Source organism: Anomaloglossus baeobatrachus, chromosome 3, assembly GCF_048569485.1.
Source record: "Anomaloglossus baeobatrachus isolate aAnoBae1 chromosome 3, aAnoBae1.hap1, whole genome shotgun sequence".
Classification (NCBI taxonomy): domain Eukaryota; kingdom Metazoa; phylum Chordata; class Amphibia; order Anura; family Aromobatidae; genus Anomaloglossus; species Anomaloglossus baeobatrachus.
Genome location: NC_134355.1, coordinates 280809413 through 280831181, shown reverse-complemented (window position 1 = coordinate 280831181; position 21769 = coordinate 280809413). Strand labels below are relative to the sequence as shown.

General features: G+C 44.6%; 1 protein-coding gene across 2 annotated transcripts in view; it reads right to left on the bottom strand.

Annotated features, from left to right (window-relative positions):
• MOXD1 (monooxygenase DBH like 1) overlaps positions 1 to 21769 on the bottom strand; it is a 297010-nt gene that overhangs the window by 47195 nt on the left and 228046 nt on the right. For both annotated transcript variants that reach the window (XM_075338266.1, XM_075338267.1), the window contains exons 8-9: positions 18740 to 18931; positions 18026 to 18085 (exon numbers count right to left, since the gene is read on the bottom strand). In XM_075338266.1, coding sequence (XP_075194381.1) covers positions 18026 to 18085; positions 18740 to 18931 — 252 coding nt within the window. The remainder of the gene's footprint in view (positions 1 to 18025; positions 18086 to 18739; positions 18932 to 21769) is intronic.

Below are 21769 nucleotides of genomic sequence, written 5' to 3'. Positions count from 1 at the left end.
GGTTTTGTTGTCTGTGGAGTATGAGTGTCTGTTTACTGTGCTATGACTGGACTTTTTTTTTTTATTTTTTAATGAATCAAGTTTGGGGTACATGTGCTTTCATTACATTTTTTGATAGGGAAGGGCAGTGACTAAAAAGTTTAGAAATTTGAAGTTTAGAAATTTGCGAATTGTAGCGATGAGACAAAGTCACTAGACTAGGCCCTGATTGGTGCATATCGGTCTGGAAGAAACAAGGGAAAAAAGGGCTAAGGGATTGAGAAATTGAAGGAACTGGCAAGTTCGGTGGAAGAAGCCCAATGATATGGGGTTGTTTCCTAGCCAGAGGCGTTGGATACTTGATCAGAAGCGATGGTGGACTTAATGCTGAACTGTATATGAGTATCCTACAAGATGAATTACATCGCACACACTAGTACTATTGATATGAACAGGACAACATAGTGTTAAAGCAGGACATCGACCCGGAGCATACGTCAAGATTAGTGAGGAAATGGTTCAATGACAATAAAATAGAGGTGCTGGATTGGTCCCCATAGACCTCAACCCAATCAAACACGTGGGTAGAGTTGAAGAAAAAGATGTATACATACCCAAGTGAGTCAACCAGTATGCACCAACATAGGGAATGTGTAGAAGAGACTTGGGATCAATTTCAGTCAAGACATGCTTGTTTCTGATTGAGAGCATGCCCGGAAGGATTCAAGTAGTGTTGGAAGCCAAAGGTGGATTTACAAAATGCTAACAGAATAATAAAAATGTAACTTCTTCACCCCAGGGCAAATTTTCGTTTTTCATTTTGTTTTTTTCCTCCCCTTATTCCAAGAGCTAAAACTTTTTTTTTCATTTTTTGTCAATATAGCCATATAAGTGCTTGTTTTTTTACGGGACAAGTTGTAGTTTTGAATGAAATCATTAGTTTTGCATTAGAGTACTGGAAAACGGAGAAAAATTCCAAGTGCAGTGAAATTGCAAAAAAAGTGCAATTCCACAAACTTATTATTTTTTTATTTTTATTTACCATGTTCACTATACGGTAAAACTTACCTGGTATTATGATTTCCCAGGTCAGTACAAGTTCGTAGTCACTAAACATAGTGTAGATTTTATATTTATTTAAGTGGTGGAAAAAAAAATGTGAAATTTATCAAAAAATAATTTGCACTTCTGTTGCCATTTTTTGGGGTCTGGGGCTCAGTGATGGTTTATTTTTTGCATCCCGAGCTGATGTTTTAATTATTCAATTTTTGATCACCTGTTATTGTGTTTTACTGCAATGTTGTGCCGACCAAAAGAATGTAATTCTGGCATTTAGATTTTTTTCTTACTAGGCCTAGTGATGAGCGAGTGAAATAATTACTATTCGATACTTGCACTGATGCTAACAGAATGGTATTTGGGGTATTCGTTATATGGTGAGTTTTTGTCTACTTGCCTCGCTATATTCGTAAATCCCGCACAGCAGGTTTGGCACCTAATTTGCAGCCACTAAACAAGATGGGCTTCTTAACCAATCACAGTAATGCCGTAACCATCTAGGTTGTGGCATTACTGTAATTGGCTGGCCGTGCAGCATCATAGGGTCTATAAAAGCCCTTCCGACGCCATTTTGCACACACTGCATCCGGAGGCAGCCTTGTATGAGTAGAGTTGAGCGCGGTTCGCGGTTCGAGGTTCTCCAGTTTGTGGCTCGAGTGATTTTGGGGGCTGTTCTTGATTGAACTAGAACTCGAGCTTTTTGCTAAAGCTCGATAGTTCTAGATACGTTCGAGAATGGTTCTAGCAGCAAAAAGACAAGCTAATTTCTAGCTGGCTTTCCGCTGTAATAGTGTAAGTCACTCTGTGACTCACACTATTATGAAATTTCAGCGTATAGTGTGCGGGAACAGCGCATTCAGATCACTGCTGTTTGGATAATGGCGATTGCCATTTTTTTTTTTTCCTTGTCTTCCTTCCCTAAGCGCGCGCGTGTAGTGGGGCGGGCAAGCATGTCAGCCAATCCCAGACACACACACAGCTAAGTGGACTTTTAGCCAGAGAAGCAACAGCATGTGTGATAGGATGTCCATGTCACATGTCCATGCATTATAAAAACGGACATTTTCCTCCAGCACGCCATTAACTGCCTTCTGCGTCTTGGTGTCAGTCACCGCTGGCGTAGCTCCTGTCTCCGATACTGCTGTGTACGCTCTATACACAGCGCTATACAGAAAAGGGATAGAAGTTTCTATTAGTCCTTGTAAGGGCTAATACCGGCAGGGTCAGAGCCATAGGTGACAGTCAGGTCCATGAAAACAGATTTTAACAGCTACACAAGATGACAGCGTCTGTGTAGCTAAGGTCAGGGATTTCCTCGCTGCATTTCCCCAGTAGGAGGGATAGAAAGGGAGGCTTCCTTTCCTCTACCCAGACCCACAACCCTGCCACTGTACCCTCCTGCCCTTTGCACACTCAAACTCATTGTTACTAAACCATTATACTAGCAAACACTGAGTGAACTTAGTGGCATCCTAAAAGTGGCTGTTGGACTTCCATTGATGTCCCACTGGTGCAAAGCTATTTCCAGCACCACTGCATTGCACACTCAAACTCATTGTTACTAAGCCATTATACTAGCAAACACTGAGTAAACTTAGTGGCATCCTAAAAGTGGCTGTTGGACTTCCATTAGTGTCCCACTGGTGCAAACCTATGTGCAGCACCTCTGCATTGCACACTCAAACTCATTGTTACTAAGCCATTATACTAGTAAACACTGAGTAAACTTAGTGGCATCCTAAAAGTGGCTGTTGGACTTCCATTAGTGTCCCACTGGTGCAAAGCTATTTCCAGCACCACTGCATTGCACACTCAAACTCATTGTTACTAAGCCAATATACTATCAAACACTGAGTAAACTTAGTGGCATCCTAAAAGTGGCTGTTGGACTTCCATTAGTGTCCCACTGGTGCAAACCTATGTGCAGCACCTCTGCATTGCACACTCAAACTCATTGTTACTAAGCCATTATACTAGCAAACACTGAGTAAACTTAGTGGCATCCTAAAAGTGGCTGTTGGACTTCCATTAGTGTCCCACTGGTGCAAAGCTATTTCCAGCACCACTGCATTGCACACTCAAACTCATTGTTACTAAGCCAATATACTATTAAACACTGAGTAAACTTAGTGGCATCCTAAAAGTGGCTGTTGGAATTCCATTAGTGTCCCACTGGTGCAAACCTATGTGCAGCACCTCTGCATTGCACACTCAAACTCATTGTTACTAAGCCATTATACTAGAAAACACTGAGTAAACTTAGTGGCATCCTAAAAGTGGCTGTTGGACTTCCATTAGTGTCCCACTGGTGCAAACCTATGTGCAGCACCTCTGCATTGCACACTCAAACTCATTGTTACTAAGCCATTATACTAGCAAACACTGAGTAAACTTAGTGGCATCCTAAAAGTGTCTCTTGGACTTCCATTAGTGTCCCACTGGTGCAAATCTATGTGCAGCACCTCTGCATTGCACACTCAAACTCATTGTTACTAAGCCATTATACTAGCAAACACTGAGTAAGCTTAGTGGCATCCTAAAAGTGGCTGTTGGACTTCCATTAGTGTCCCACTGGTGCAAACATATGTGCAGCACCTCTGCATTGCACACTCAAACTCATTGTTACTAAGCCATTATACTAGCAAACACTGAGTAAACTTAGTGGCATCCTAAAAGTGGCTGTTGGACTTCCATTAGTGTCCCACTGGTGCAAATCTATGTGCAGCACCTCTGCATTGCACACTCAAACTCATTGTTACTAAGCCATTATACTAGCAAACACTGAGTAAACTTAGTGGCATCCTAAAAGTGGCTGTTGGACTTCCATTAGTGTCCCACTGGTGCAAATCTATGTGCAGCACCTCTGCATTGCACACTCAAACTCATTGTTACTAAGCCATTATACTAGCAAACTATGCTGCCAGTTTAAGGGCCGTAGTTGCATTGTCAGGGATATTTATTCTTTATTATTCTGCTGTTAATAAAGCTAGACCACCGCTGCAATCTACACCACCTCTCAATTTTTACTACCACATTTTAAGTGCACAATCTTGTCGCAATCAAAATGAGTGGAAAAATGACAGATGCTGGTGGAAAGGGGAAGAGGCGTGTTGGAAAAGGAAAAAAAGGGTTTGTCCGTGGGGAAGGTGGCAAAGCTCCATTAACATCTGCTGAAGATAGACTATCTTCCAGCCAAAGTAAGATGTCTACTACTTATCGTGGACAATCCGATGTGGTCCCTTTTTTACGGACACGAACAACTGGAACAAAGGTAGATGATGGCCAAAAAAAGAAAATGCTTGAATGGATCTCAAGTGGTCCAACAAGTGCCCTCTTCTCCACCTCAACTACCGCATCCAAAAAACAACAGTCCTCTGAGTTGTCATCCCAATCACACTTGCTTTCTCCCAGCTCTGAAGTCTCCATCTGCCCTGCACAGTATGGTGGAACTAAGATGGCTGAGTCTGCAGATCTGTTCAGTCACACTATAGCCTGGGAATCAGAGGTATGCTCCCAAGCTACAGAGAGTACAGACGAGGAAATGGTCTGCACAGATGCCCAGAACCTTTGTGACTCAGATTCAGGCCGTGATGACCAAGTTTCTGAGCATAATGTTGACCCTTATTCACAAACTGAAACACCTGTCGTAATAGACAATGAGGAACATACTGATGACGATGAGACGCAGATACCAGATTGGGATGACAACTTAAATATTCGGTCAGGGCAAGAAGAGGCTCGGTCTGAGGGTGAGGGGAGTGCAAACACAACAATTGATTAGGAAGTTCTAGATCCCACCTACTGTCAACCCACAGTCAGGCCCTCGAGGAGGTCAACACAGACGGTGGAGGAGGATGCAACTGACGACGAAGTTACCTTGCACCTTCCTGGACAGAGTCGGAATACTGGTAGCACGTCTACAACTGCATCCTCAGCCACCACTGTGCCTCTGAGCACTAGTCGGGGTGGATCAGCAGGTCGCATGCCCTCTAAGCCTTGCCTAGCCTGGTCCTTTTTTGACATAGCAAAAGATCGCCCAAATTATGTGATCTGTAAAATTTGTCGTGATTCTGTTACTAGAGGGCAAAACCTCAGCAGTTTGACAACTTCTTCCATGAATCATCACATGAATAAATATCATATGTCCCAGTGGGAAGCTCACCGTGCTGCAATGCAGCCCAGCGGAGCGAACCATCCACCGCCTGCCCCTTCCAGTGCATCCGCGCGCTCTTCATCTTCTAGGACTGTGGGGACAGCTGTCACACCTGGTTTTCCACGCACAACTTCCACCACTGTAACCGCAACAGGCAGTTTGCTTGGTAGGTTGTCAGTTGGTTTGGAAGGGGAAACAAGTGCATGTGTACAGCTCTCTCAGATATCGATAGCACCAACGTTGGATGAAGGCAACATCATGTCTACGCCTGCACTTTTCTCACAAACCTGCATTTTTCCAGGGACACCCTACTCAACACCGTCTACACACAGCAGCCAGATCTCTGTCCCTCAGATGTGGAGAAATAAAAGGCCATTTCCTGCGACCCATGACAAAGCTAAGAGGTTGACTTTATCCCTCCGTAAGCTCTTGGCTACCGAAATGCTGCCTTTCCGCCTGGTGGATACACAGGATTTTAGAGACCTTATGTCTGTCGCTGTGCCCCAGTACCAGATGCCCAGTCGCCACTACTTCTCTAAGAAAGGTGTGCCCGCGCTACACTAGCATGTCGCACACAACATCACCGCTTCCTTGAGAAACTCTGTGTGTGAACGGGTGCATTTCACCACCGATACTTGGACCAGTAAGCATGGACAGGGACGTTACATGTCGCTGACTGGGCACTGGGTAACTATGGTGATAGATGGTGAAGGGTCTGCTGCACAAGTCTTGCCGTCCCCACGACTTGTGTGTCAATCCTCTGTCTGTCCAAGTTCCGCCACTGCTTCTGCCTCCTCCACCTCATCTGGGTAGTCCACCTCCGCCCCAAGCCTGCCTGGTCAGGCCACCAGCGTTCTCACTGCGCAGAAGAAATCACGCACCCCTCATTACTATGCTGGCAGCAGAGCGCAACGGCATCAGGCGGTCTTTAGCTTGACATGTCTTGGAAATAGGAGTCACACAGCGGATGAGTTGTGGGCAGCTCTGGAGACTGAGTTTAATAAATGGTTGTCTCCACTCAACCTGCAGCCTGGTAAGGCCGTGTGCGACAATGCTGCAAACCTGGGTGCGGCCCTTCGCCTGGGCAAGGTGACACACGTGCCTTGTATGGCTCACGTGTTGAACCTTGTTGTCCAGCAATTTTTAACACACTATCCCGGCCTAGATGGCCTTCTGAACAGGGCACGAAAACTGTCTGCTCACTTCCGCCATTCAACCATCGCTGCTGAGCAACTTGCATCGCTCCAGAAGTCTTTCGGCCTGCCAGTTCATCGCCTGAAATGCGATGTGGTGACACGCTGGAATTCGACTCTCCACATGTTACAGCGACTGTGGCAGCACCGCCGAGCCCTGGTGCAATACGTCATGACGTATAGCCTGGGCCAACGAGATGCAGAGGTGGGGCAGATCACCCTGATGGAGTGGTCTCAGATCAAGGACCTATGCACCCTTCTGCACAGTTTCGACATGGCGACGAATATGTTTAGCGCTGACAATGCCAATATCAGCATGACAATTCCAGTCATTTACATGCTGGAGCACACGCTAAACACTATTCGGAGTCAGGGGGTGGGACAACAGGAAGGGGAGGAACTACAGGAGGATTCATATGCGCAAGACACAACAACATCACCAAGGTCCAGACGTTCATCATCACCAACGCGGCAGGCATGGGACCATGGGGGACAGGGATCAACAAGGGCGCATGGTAGCAGGCGAAATGTTGAGGAAGGTGCAGGAGAACATGACTAAATGGAGGACGAACTGTCCATGGACATGGAAGACTCAGCGGATGAGGGAGACCTTGGTCAAATTTCAGTTGAAAGAGGTTGGGGGGAGATGTCAGAAGAAGAAAGAACGGTTAGCACCTCTATGCCACAAACACAGCGTGGACTTGGTCCGCATGGCTGCGCAAGACACATAAGTGCCTTCTTGCTGCACTACCTCCAACATGACCCTCGTATTGTCAAAATTAGAAGTGATGATGACTACTGGATTGCCACACTATTAGATCCCCGGTACAAGTCCAAATTTTGTGACATAATTCCAGCCATAGAAAGGGACGCACGTATGCAGGAGTATCAGCAGAAGCTGTTACTCGATCTTAGCTCGGCTTTTTCACCAAACAACCGTGCAGGTGCAGGGAGTGAATCTCCCAGTTGTAACTTGACAAACATGGGACGGTCTCGTCATCTTCAACAGTCTACCCGTACCAGTAGCACCGTATCTGGTGCCGGTAACAGCAATTTTATTGAATCTTTTTATAATTTTTTTAGACCCTCCTTTGCAAGGCCACCAGAGACAACAAGTCTGACACATAGTCAACGGCTGGCGAGGATGATACAGGAGTATCTCCAAATGAACATCGATGCCATTACTTTGCAAATGGAGCCTTGCTCATTTTGGGCTTCAAATCTTGAAAAATGGCCAGAGCTCTCCACTTACGCCTTAGAGATTTTGTTGTGTCCAGCTGCCAGCGTTGTCTCTGAACGTGTCTTCAGTGCTGCTGGGTGTGTGCTGACAGATAAGCGCACGCGTCTGTCCAGTGACAATGTGGACAGACTAACGTTCATCAAAATGAACAAGTCATGGATCCACAAGGAATTTACTACCCCTGTGTCATCCTGGGGAGAGTAAATGCTTGTGTATTTTGAATGTGCTTGATGCAAATCTAGCTGTGAAGTGTACAACTGGGGCACAAGTGCTGCCACTGATGGGGTGTCTGTGTGGCCCAATTTTTGGAAAAAAGGGAGACTCTTCTTGGAGTAACCCTTGCTGTGTTTTTAAAAATGATCCAAGATGCACAGCGCTGGGATCAGGAAAGACTTTGCTACCTACCCCGGTGTCATCCTGGTGACGGTTAAGTATGGCGTATTTTTGAATGTGCTTGATGCAAATCTAGCTGTGAAGTGTACAACTGGGGCACAAGTGCTGCCACTGAAGGGGTGGGTGTGTGTGTGGCCCAATTTTTGGAAAAAAGGGAGACTGCGCTTGGAGTAACCCTTGCTTACATTGTTTTTAAAAATGATCCAAGATGCACAGAGCTGGGATCAGGAAAGACTTTGCTACCTACCCCGGGGTCATCCTGGGAACGATTAAGTATGGCATATTTTTGAATGTGCTTGATGCAAATCTAGCTGGGAAGTGTACAACTGGGGCACAAGTGCTGCCACTGAAGGGGTGGGTGTGTGTGGGGCCCAATTTTTGGAAAAAAGGGAGACTCCGCTTGGAGTAACCCTTGCTTACATTGTTTTTAAAAATGATCCAAGATGAACAGAGCTGGGATCAGGAAAGACTTTGCTACCTACTCCGGAGTCATCCTGGGAACGGTTAAGTATGGCGTATTTTTGAATGTGCTTGATGCAAATCTAGCTGTGAAGTGTACAACTGGGGCACAAGTGCTGCCACTGAAGGGGTGGATGTGTGTATGGCCCAATTGTTGGAAAAAAGGGAGACTCCGCTTGGAGTAACCCTTGCTTACATTGTTTTTAAAAATGATTCAAGATGCACAATGCTGGGATCAGGAAAGACTTTGCTACCTACCCCGGTGTCATCCTGGGGACGGTTAAGTATGGCGTATTTTTGAATGTGCTTGATGCAAATCTAGCTGTGAAGTGTACAACTGGGGCACAAGTGCTGCCACTGAAGGGGTGGGTGTGTGTGTGGCCCAATTTTTGGAAAAAAGGGAGACTCCGCTTGGAGTCACCTTGCGGTGTTTTACATGATTTTAGAAAGGTGTGCCATGCCTATATCTGTGTCTCCTCCTCTTTTTCCTTGTCCAGCTCTTTTTTTTTTGCATGAGTATATGTCCTTGTCACTTTCCCATGTGTTTGTGTTGTGTTGTGAGTTGTTTGTCACCTTTTGGACACCTTTGAGGGTGTTTTCTAGGTGTTTTTATGTGTTTGTGATTGCCTCCCATTGTTTCCTATGCGGTTCAAGTGGTTCGCCGAACCGGTTCGCCGAACCGAACTCGAACGAGACCTCCGTTCGGCGAACCGAACTCGAGCCGTACCGCGACCGGTTCGCTCATCTCTATGTATGAGTAAAGGGAGAGAGCGAGCAGCTGCTAGGTAGAGTGTAGGCCTCTTAATGACACAAAAACCTTTTAAGGTCTACCTGCAGTATATAGTTCAGTGTAGTGTAGTGAGCAACAGATTTTTGAGCAGGAACAGAGTTTAAAAGAGTGTGTCACTAACTCCATAGTACCAGAATACAATAGCTCTTTTAAGAGCTGAAACCACTTGACAAGGTCCCAGTATTGAGGGAAAGATTTTGGATTAGGTAGGAAATAGGGACCGGTTTCCACAATATTTAGGGGTTCACAGCCTGACTTGTGGCATCCACATCAGCCACATTAATACATTCCTAGTGGTCTTTGCAAATACAAAGCAGTACTCTAGCATTTAGTTCCGCCTGATACACTAAACGCATTGGTCCTGTTTCCACAATATTTAGGGGTTCACAGCCTAGCTTGTGGTGTCCACATCAGCCACATTAATACGTTACTAGTATGCTTGCCAAATACAAAGCAGTACCACTAGCATTTTGTGCTGCCTGATGCACTAAACATACCTCTCCTTATACACCTTGGAGGTGCTAGCCTGCCCGGCTGCAAGTGTGATGTCGGAGCATGTTTGCAGCTGGGCCATAGTTTGGGAGGGATTACTCTTACTTATACATTTGGGTGGTCCCTCTCTCATTGAGACTCAGATAGTGGAATGCATATTGTATAGCAGTTTACAAGGTGCCCATTGTAGCATTGGGCTTTACCCTCCTCATCGTCCTCCATGTTACTCTGCCACCCTCATTTCAAGTTTTAGAGGGCCATAAGTTGTTCATCAACCATCATTGTAAATTGTTATCGAATATGTATCCCCTATCTCAGTCACAATGTGGGACAACCCATTACAAGAGTCTCCAATGACAATTATTAGTCTGGTAGGACTTCCGTCCTGTTTTGTCCAGTGCACAATGTGCATTGTTTACAAAAATTAGCCCTATGGGCTGAGTCATGGTTGACACAGGGAGTCATCCTCACAAGTGCCTCCTATGACAAATAGTAGTTAATCTGGAGTAGGAGTACTGTCTTGGTTTGTCCACCACTGCACAATCTGCATAGAGTTTACAAAAAGTAGCCCTACGGGCTGAGTCATGGTTGATGAAGCAAGGAAACGGCTTTATATGGGAAGGGGTGGACGTTAACAGCAGTACTCAAAATCAACATTTTGGTTGAATTTAGTTTGGCTTCTTCTCATCTGGAGAGATTACAACTGGAGAAATTCAGTCCTTGTTGAACTTAATCAGAGTAAGGGGTGCTTCACACACAGCGAGCTCGCTGCCGAGATCGCTGCTGAGTCACGCTTTTTGTGACGCAGCAGTGACCTCATTAGCGATCTCGCTGTTTGTGACACTGAGCAGCGATCTGGCCCCTGCTGCGAGATCGCTGCTCGTTACACACAGCCCTGGTTCGTTTTCTTCAAAGCCGCTCTCCTGCTGTGACACACAGATCGCTGTGTGTGACAGCAAGAGAGCGACAAATGAAGCAAGCAGGGAGCAGGAGCCGGCGTCTGACAGCTGAGGTAAGCTGTATCCAAGATAAACATCGGGTAACCAAGGTGGTTACCCGATATTTACCTTAGTTACCAGCCTCTGCAGCTCTCACGCTGCCTGTGCTGCCGGCTCCGGCTCTCTGCACATGTAGCTGCTGTACACATCGGGTTAATTAACACGATGTGTACAGCAGCTAGGAGAGCAAGGAGCCAGCGCTAAGCAGTGTGCGCGGCTCCCTGCTCTCTGCACATGTAGCTGCATTAAACATCGGGTTAATTAACCCGATGTGTACTGTAGCTAGGAGAGCAAGGAGCCAGCGCTCAGTGTGCGCGGCTCCCTGCTCCCTGCTCACACTGGTAACTAATGTAAACATCGGGTAACCATACCCGATGTTTACCTTAGTTACCAGTCTCCGCAGCTTCCAGACGGCGGCTCCGTGCAAGCGCAGCGTCGCTTGCACGTCGCTGCTGGCTGGGGGCTGTTCACTGGTCGCTGGTGAGATCTGCCTGTTTGACAGCTCACCAGCGACCATGTAGCGATGCAGCAGCGATCCTGACCAGGTCAGATCGCTGGTCGGATCGCTGCTGCATCGCTAAGTGTGAAGGTACCCTAAGTCTATCTGCATTGTCTGTGGAGAGGCGTGTGTGCCTATCAGTGATGATTGCCCCAGCAGAACTGAAAACACGCTCTGACATCACCCTAGCAGCCAAGCAGGTCAGCACCTCCAAGGCATATAAGGAGAGGTCGGGCCAAGTGTTCAGCTTGGACACCCAATAATTAAAGGGAACTGAAGCATCTGAAAGAATGCAAGTATGGTCACTTAAGTACCCCTTGACAATGTTGTGCAGCTTCTCCCTCCTTGACTTGTTACAGACACAGATAGACCTTGCTGATGTGTTGGTTTATTGAAAATGGCCCAGTTTGCGCACATTTTCTCCCCACCACTGTTGGACCCGGTGTTCATGTCTCTCCCCATTAATCCTTGGTGGTAAAAAGAGTCGGTAACTGTGCCGCCAGTGTTGTCTTAGGGTGATGTTTTCAGCAACTGATCTACAATGACCCTCTTGAAAGATTCCATTGTGAAACCCTTTGGTGACTCCAAAAGGAGTGAAGGAAATTTCTCCTTGCACCGCAGGTCCAGAAAGGTGGGCAACGAGTATAGGTTGTTTTATAAATTGTGTATCATGTGAGTGTTTTGTTACAGACACTTACACATGAACTGTGCCATGTGGGCCAAGCTGCAAACAGGCAAAGGTTCTGTGTACCCACCAGGAGGAACAATACCTATCCTCTCCTCACGCTGATTTGCCTCCTCCTTTCCAGCCCTTACATGCTGGATAAACATGAAGCTGGGGTTGAGAGTAACCTGTGTAGTATTGGGAGTCCCCACGGTAGCACAGAAAACAAGTCCTCTCCTTCCTCATCCTCCATCACCCAATGCTGCCTCAAAATATTGTCTGGGCTAAGTAGTATCACCCATTGGGAAATATGGCTCTATAGCCATATGCAGGGCACTCAAAGCTTCCTCTTTGAGATTATGCAGTGATTGTTTCAACAGACACAGCAAGAGATGGTTAAGCTGATCACTGCTCATGAGCTTGGTGCAGTACTTAAAGTTCTCAAGAACCTCACAAATGTCTGCAATCCACACCCAGTCAAAAGTTATTATGTGTGGTGGCTGACTCTCAGTCTGACGGGCATGTTGAAGCTGGTATTCAGCTACTGTCCTCTGCTGCTCACTAATCCTCACCAACATATGATATGTAGAGTTCCACTGCGTGCGCACGTCGCACATGAGTCAGTGATTTGGCAAATTCAAGCGCTTTTACAGCACTGTAAGACCAGCCAAAACAGTAGATGAATGGTGGAAATGGTCGCTAATACGGCACACCTTGTTAAGTGAACAGGAGCTTACAAGTTGCATATACACCAAGTCATACTCCAGCTCACTTTTTTGTATTTCTGTTTTTTTTTTTTTTTACCTTGTCAAGTAATTTCTGAACAACTAGGTTCAGCACATGAGCCATGCATGGCACATGTACCAGCTTGCCGACCTTTAAAGCCGCCACCAGGTTATGCCCATTATCGCAGATGACCAGACCGGGATGAAGATGCAGTAGGGAGAGCTATTGATTGGTCTGTTCTTTTAAAACTTGCACAGCTCTGATGCAGTGTGTGATTTCTGACCTAAACAGGTCAGCTTCATCAGAGCGTGTTGCTGCTTTACCGATGCACTGCTGCACAGCTCCCAACTTTGCGGGAGGGTAAATCAGCAGAGGACGAGGAGCAGGAGTAGGAGGGGAGACAGGAAGTGGCATATGATGAGGCGGAAACCCTGATAGAAGTTGGGCCCACCATTCTAGGCATGGGTAGGATGTGGGATGTTTCAGTTTGCGACTTTGTCCCAGCTTCCACCAGGTTCACCCAGTGTGCCGTCACATGTCTGTTGTTAGGTGGATCTTCTCGGTTACGGTGCTGGTCAGAGCATGGTTGAGATTGTTTAACATGTGCTTGTATAATGCGGGGATGGCACACCAGGCAAAATAGTGGTGGCTGGGAACACTGTATCATGGGGCACCCACAGCTAATAGCTCATGGAAACACTGTGTTCCCACAAGCCTAAACAGCAACATCTCCACCGCTAGCAATTTTTCAATGTGTGAGTTTAGGTTTTGTGCCTTTGGGTGAATGGCTGGGTATTTACACTTCTTTACCAACTTCTCAGGCACAGACAACTGGACGTTTCGCTAGGACAAGGAAGTGGATGTGCTTGATGTTTGCTGTGTCTGTGTTATCACAGCTTGTGGTCAGGATGCATGAGCGCCTGCTTCTTGGACAGCAAATTGTGAAGGACGTAGCCCAGGCAACATGTGAAAATTCTTTTACACAGATCCCTATCACCCTGATAAAGGCTATACGCCGAAACGTTGGTGGTATAAGGGACGTTTTTCTGTTACCCCTTTTTTTCACAAAATAAAGACACATTAAATTTAAGCAAATTTACCTCTATTCTTTCACGTGTGCCGAAGTTTCTCTATTCTATATTGGCTAATTTTTACTTCAGAGCATCGTCCCATATGGCTGAGCCAGGCTTACTCTATATTAGCAAATTGTGAAGGACGTAGCCCAGGCAACATGGCAGTGGTTTGACCCGCAGACACAAATTTGGTATCCTGGTATTCTGACCACCTACTAGGGTGCTTGGCTGCCATGTGGTTCCACATACTGGTGGTGCTCAGGTTGCCTTTGCCCTGCCTCTGCTCAACTTGGTATAACAGATGCTACAGATTACAATGTTTTGTTTTCTACAAGGGATATTATATCCTTTTATTTGGCATCTCACAAGAATAGTGATCCTGGTGGATCGATAAGGCCTTTCACACAGTCCCCCCAGCACAAAGGAGGTAACAATCTGAAATTCTCCTATTCATTAATCATATGCGTACATACATATACTACAAAAAAGTATATATACATTTTACTTTTTTCTTTTTTCTTTTCCTTCTGTTTGAAGCCCTTGACAGACCCCTAAGTGTCATAGGGTTTACTTGCATTTTTTGAATCCCATCATTTTACTGTGGATGTAATGCATCTAGTGTATGGATGTTATCCTTATCATATTTTCCTTCTCTTTTAGAGCCTCTCTTTGATTCACCATGAAACTCATTTTTCAGTGTTTTTCTCTTCTTTGCTATTGTCTTTGCTAGGTATGCAATGTAAATGAAAATAATACCTGCTGTCATTATATACACCTTTATATTGTGATTTTTTTTTACTTTATTTGTTACAATGTACCCATGTTTTCACTTTGAACTATATAATTCTGAAAATTCTTTTACACAGATCCCTATCACCCTGATAAAGGCTACACGCCGAAATGTTGGTGGTATAAGGGACGTTTTTCTGTTACCCCTTTTTTCAGAAAATAAAGACACATTACATTTAAGCAAATTTTCTTCTATTCTTTCACGTGTGCCGAAGTTTCTCTATTCTATATTGGCTAATTTTTACTTCAGAGCACCGTCCCACACGGTTGAGCCGGGCTTACTCTATATAAGCAAATTGTGATGGACGTAGCCCAGGCAACATGGCAGTGGTTTGACCCAAAGACACAAATTTGGTAAACTGGTATTCTGCCAACCTACTGGCTGCCATGTGGTTCCACATACTGGTGGTGCTCAGGTTGCGTTTGCCCTGCCTCTGCTCAACTTTGTATAACAGATGCTACAGATTACAATGTTTTTCTCTGAAGGAATTTCAGAAAAAAAATTGCAGACAGCGACTGAACTTGCCTTGATTTGGGCCACAGTGGGGGTCTTTTTGGAACGGTTGATGCATTTCTCAATCTTTGCAAACCACTACCCCTTGGTGCTACATAACAATCTTCCTCTGTGTTGCTTTGCTGGCTATGCATGTGTGCCGCGGCTACTCGGATCCGGATCTGCGGCGGCTCAAGGGGTGTCCAGACCCGGGGGTCGTGCGGCCACTCAAATTAAGGGGTATTTACAGGGGATTGTGTTCAGAGTTCGTGACGCCAAACACAGTGTGTAGTAATGTGGAGTACCACCTCTGCAGTTGGGAGTACCCAGGGGCAATGGAGTGGGGCAGCCAGGTGTTAGAACCCTCACAGGTAGGGGGGATGCCCCGGGACTTGGTGATGGTGTTTGGGGAGTGCCGTTGGGTGTGGACTCAGTCCATTAAGCTTACACCGACAACTGGATAAACCAAAGTTCTGTATACCGCTGCCGCTGAGGGGAGCTAGTTCGGGTCCCGTCTCCAGTGGTGCTGCTTGGTGATCCGTGACCTGCCTCCTGGCACTAAGTTTACTTCTCTGTTGGTCCCGGTAGTATGGAACTAGTCGGGTCCCGCTCCCCACTATGGCTAAGTGTGCGAGCTTGCTCTCAGGGTTCACGCTTGGGATTTTCTGGTCTAGGTTGGATCAATCGACCACTTTTGACCTCTGTGTAAATTAACAACTGGCTTTTTTGTCATTTTGGGTTTTGGTGACATATTTGCAGATGTTGATAGCCCAAGCCAAGCAAACTTTGACCCCAAAAAAATTGTGGACAAAGTACAAGTGACTACTTTGTACCAGGAAGTCCAAAATGTTAGTAGTACTGCTTTGTGTCTGGCAAACCCACTAGCAATGTATTAATGTGGCTGATATGGATGGCACAAGCCAGGCTGTGACACCCTACAATGGGCGCACTGGATAATGGTATGGAGTATGTATTCCACACTGAGTCTCAATGAGGAATGGACTGCTGAAATGTATAAGTATCAGCAGTCCCTTCCAAACGTATGTTACTGGGCCACCTGTTTTGCTCATCAAACTCAGGTTTCCTGACACCTGCAGGCCTTCTGAAAGCTTGAATTGAGGGCCACAGAATGTCATGGAGGAAGATGAGGAGGAAGAGGGTAAAGCCCAATGCTACAATAGGCGCATTGTAAACTACAATGGAATATGTATTCCACACTCTCTGAGTCTCAGTAAGGGAGGGACAGCCCAAATGTATACAGTAAGTAACAGCAGATCCTCCAAAACGTATGTTACAGGACCACTTGAGGCCCCGCAGGTCAAAGATCAACATACAAATGGGCACGTTCTAGCTGGCTAACTAGATATTATGTATGACTGAGGGACCTACAAAATGCATAAGTCAGGGCCCTCCAAATTGTAAAAGTAAAAAAACACCAAAACACTACGTGTGAACAAACATTAAAAGGGATATTTTCATTCCTCCGGTTTAAGTAGCCTATATACAAGTGATTATGTAAGAAAAACTGTATGTTAACCTTTATGGCCTGTAAAATGCAATTTATGTCAGGTTCGGTAGGTATTCTTGTGCATCTGTAAAAATGGTGTAATACTGGGACATCCTTATTCCTAGAAACCATATGTGAGTCAGAAATGCATGCAGGCATATTATGCAGGCATATTCTCCAGGCTCTCCCCATTCAGTTTCATCACTTTCCCATCCATTTCAGCCTTTTCCTCAGGCCACCAGACCCCTTTATTGGGTACAACAGAAAATTACTTGCAGTTCCCATTGACTTGCATTGATTGTACTCACTATTCAAAACAAATATGCGAGTATTACAAAATACTCGTTACGAGTTTAGCAATTACGAATATTATGGTACCCGCTTATCTCTAGCTACGCCCTTAAAAGATCATCTTAATTGATTTTATATTTTGATTGATCAAGCATTTCTGAACACGGCGTTACTAAATATGTGTTTTGGTTTTTTTTTTCCATTGTTTTATTTTCAATGGAGCAAAAGGGGGTGATTTCAATCTAATTTATTTTTTTCATTTTTTTTAAACTTATTTTTTACATTTGTTACTGATATTATTAGTGCACATGGAGGGCTTGAAGCCTGCACTGTCCGATCGCTTCTGCTGAACAGAGCGATACTTCAGCATCCCTCTGAACAGCAGAAATGCTGATAATCTGTAAATGCCAGCTATCAGCCAGCATTCATAGGAACTTCGTGATGACAGCAACAAGGGTCATCAGCTGACCCTTAGCTGTCATCACAACCCATCAGCGCCCCATGATTGTGTCAGGGGGTCGCCGATCGCAGCTTGGAATGTTGCGACCCCCACTAGCGCTTGTTAGATTGCACTGTTAGCTTCACATGCCAGCTGATCAGATCAGCCAACATGTGTGGGGAATGTTGCGGCAAGCCTGCATTAAAGGGACATACACAGCCAAGGATGTATAGGTACATACTAAGTTATGAAGGGGTCAAATTTAGATTTTTAAGGTGCAAAACAGTATTGATGCAGTGACATGACAATAATTTGTATAACCAACCATATACTAAATAGTTTCAAGACAAATTTATGGATGAGATAGCCAAGATGACTATAAAATGAAGGGAGTACCTGTAGTGGATGGTGAGAAATGCAGCTAGAAAATGAAAAGTTCTAAACATTGTTACCCTTTTGTTTGTCACTGTATAGTAAATATTTAAAGCTACTTTTTACATATTTTTAAGGGGTTGCACACTTGTGATAATGTGATAGCTTGTACTAATATACTGTCATCCTTTATTATTGTCTATAGTAAAAAAAAACATTAATACCCAAGGGTTGTACTACACAGGAGCAACATGGCGGTTTGTAGGCAGGTTAGATCCTAGCTTGATCTTCAGTTTGATTTCTGATTCGTGCTGCTAAATTGGATTGAAGCCTTTTGCCATGGTTATTTTCTAACATTCGGACATGAGGGTAACGACTAAAAGAGGTAGACAGCGAAATATACTGCATTTCCTTACCCATGTCATAGTGGATCTGTCTCTTGTGTTGTACTGACATTCAGTAATTAAATGATCACCCTAGAGAAGACATAAAAAAATTATTTGCGTTAAGTCAAAATTATTTGCACCATGACAGCGCTCCCTTGGCTAGTCTCTGTGATGTGAATAATCACACTGCTTCCTGGGCTAGTCCCTGCGATATGCACCATGACAGCACCCCCTGGGTGAGTCTCTGCAATATGCACCATGACAGCACTTCTTGGGCTAGTCCCTGTGATGCGCACAATGACAGGGATCCCTGGACTAGTCCCTGCGATGTGCATAATCACAGTGCTTCCTGGGCTAGTCCCTACGATATGCACCACGACAGCACCTCCCGGGTGAGTCCCTGCAATATGCACCATGACAGCACTTCTTGGGCTAATCCCTGTGATGCACACAATGACAGGGATTCCTGGGCTAGTCCCTGTGATGTACACAATGACAACGTGCTCACTGTTTCTGGCTCAAATCAGTGGTAATGAGCTGGTAACAGAGCAGAGCATACTGTCAGTGCATAATGGTAGAAAACTGGGCATGTAGACCTCATTGTGACTTTTAAGGGTGGCTCTGGTCTCTGCATGCCGGATATCCTGACAACGCGCACTGCCAGCGCTCTGCTATGTTTTCGGCTTGTTACTACTGATCTCAGCCGAAAACAGCATGTGCATGCTAGCTGGCAAAACAACTTACAGGCAGAATGATTCGTTCTTCTTCTAGATAGTGAAACTCTTGGAAATTGAAGTCAAACTCATTATCATAAGCCAGTAATTTCTGCTCTTCTCCTTTCCTGAAATGCCGTGCACGTAGAACTTGGCCAGCTTGATGAGCATGAAGAAGAACAGCAAATACATGGATTCCATCTGGTTGTTCCTGAGTTAGAGCCTGAAAACAATTAAAGATGCATTATATCTTCTTCCATTTTTATATTATAATATCATGTGGCAGATACATTTATTCAACGCCAACAAAAAAAAGCTCACTTGTCTTAGATGTTCTTGCCTAAATGCACTTGAGGCACAGATGGGACAAGACACAATTGTTTAAAGTCTTATAATGACAGATTCTCCAAATGTTTGAGTGACATTTCTTATTGAAAGAACACATCCCTTATTGTTAGTGGAAAACATAATTTCAACTCATTGATCTCACATCTGGTCTACTTGGGGGAGACTTCCTTGCTATCCCACAAAAAGTCCTCAGTTTATTTATTGTAGGACATTTTGAATAAAGAAGTGAAAAGGAAGTTGCGGTGGGTGTAATAACATACAATGCTTCCTTTCATTGCCTCCTCCCGTCAAAGCTGATTTTCATTTTTCCATTGATAAAGCCATATCAGATTGAGATCAGGTTGAGATACATGATGCTAATAATTATTTTACCATATATTGCACTGATATGTAGAAATTAAATATTGGAAAAAATAATGCAGTTTCACTATTTTTCCTTTTACAGCATTCACTGTACAGTAAAAATGACATGACAAAATTATTCATAAGGTCAGAACAATTAGAGTGATACAAAACTTCAGCAAATATTTACTTTTTTAGATTGTTTAGTTTTTTCTATTTCACAACAGGGGTGGGGAACCATTATTCTGCCAAGGGCCATATGGATATTTATAAGACAGTCACAGGCCGTACAAAATTATCAACTTGAAAATTATCCTGCTATATTTGGTCAAAAATGTTATTAATTCATCCCTATTGGGATGTCTGGAGCTGCTTTTCTTTGGTGAAGTGTGTGATGTTAGTTTGGATGATGTTGCTACTCGCAACTGCAGTCTACTGTTTATGATAAATTTTATAAACAATGGCTTACAGCAATTAGGTGATCTGAACGCAGATGTATATTTTACTGCAGGTCTCCTCACAGTGGTATATTTATCATTGGCCATGTACCTTTTATAGAACCCAAACAGTGGGAGGTCTGCAGTATATATCACATAGGAGACACTGGGGCTGGTACACATACATAACATAGGAGACACAGGTTGGAGCATGTACATCACATAAGAGACATTGATGCACATACATCACATAAAAGACAATGGAACTGGAGAACATACATCATATAGGAGAAACTGGGGCAGGTGTATATACATCACATAGACTTTCACTGCTGCCTTCATAATAGGAATGGGGTGCAGAGTGTTTTAACTCCACTAGCAAAGAATGTCCTTATGCAGGACATAATCATTCAATATATGTACTGCAGCGTTCAATAATGAATGCAACGTTTGCAGATCAAAGTGTACAGAGGAATTAGTGGGCCATGAAAGGAGCAGGTGTGTGCAGCTTTGTGATAAGCAATCAGACTTCAGCCTGCAGACTCAATCTGCACTCTCAATGAGCCTTGTAGAGCAGTGCTACAATATGAGTGTGGCTGGCATCCAAAGTAAAGTCAGAAGCGAGGTGCACAGTGCATTTTTGAACTCTGCCACCACATCAGAACCACTTAGTGCAGCGTTTAGCAGACGGCTCTGGTGAGAGTTGTCATTACTACCTGGCGCCTTTCAACATTTGTACTTTACTGCTACTCACGGTCGCCGGATCTGCACTCAGGGATCGTGAGCAATGTAGAACTTCGTGGGAACATTTTTGATAATAAATTAGTGAATATTGTAGGGGAGTCTTTATTTAAATAAACATTTTTTTCATGTATGTGTGGGTTTTTATTTTACTGGGTTATTAATGAGGGTATCTGCTAGATACCTTTCCATTACTAGCCCCTGGGATTGATGCCCATTGACATTACACAGCTCACATTAACCCCCCAAAATATTACCCCGGATGTCACCACACCATAGAAATCGGGATGAGCCAGGCAAAACGCCAGAATTGACGCCTCTAATGTGATGGGCAAATTCTGGTGTGGCTGAGGGTTGGTATTTTAGTTTGGGAAGGGTTAAATAACCATTGACCTTCCCAGCCTCGTAATATTAGCCTCCGGCTGTCTTCTTTACCATGACTGGTTATCAAAAATGGGTATCCCACATTATTTTTTTAAATGATTTATTTATTTAGTTGCCAGCAGCAACCTGGAAGTTGCATCAAGGCTTCTTGCCCATATTATTCCCATTCCGTTTTAGCTCTGTTTCTGTTCATTTCAGCGATTTTCTAGCAGCCCCCCAGCTCTCCTGTTAGGGTCTTCTGGAAAAAGACTCAAGTTTCTAAGTGTTTCAGTCCCCTTCGAATTGTAAAAAGCTGCACACTGTGGACAGTAGTGAACTTCTCTGTCTCCTACAGACTGGTGGGGAGAAATCCATATGTGTAGAGCTCCTGTATGGCTTGGTAATGGGTGCCATACTCTGGGGGCAAAAAAAGAATTTAGTGGGCACCAGTGAGTATGTTACACTCTCTCCCCTTCTCTCTCTCCTGTAAATACTGTTGTGATCTGATGTGCCTACTGCAGTTATCCCTCTCCAAGCAGGCAGCCTCTATTGGCATCTGACACAAGCTCCCTCTTGTGTTATGGTTGTGTAGCAACTCAAACGGGAAATAGCAACACACTAAAAACTGCAACTGACCCTGACAGTTCCTATACACATGGCTGGCCTTAGCCTGAATAGTGCACTGTGGAATATTGCCCTTTGGTGTCCCCACCCTACTGATTTTTTTTTACACAGTTTCCCAGGACACAAATGAGGACAGGAGGCCATTTTTTTATATTCTAAAGAAAATTGATTTCTTCAAATGTATTGTTTAATACATTCCTCCAAAT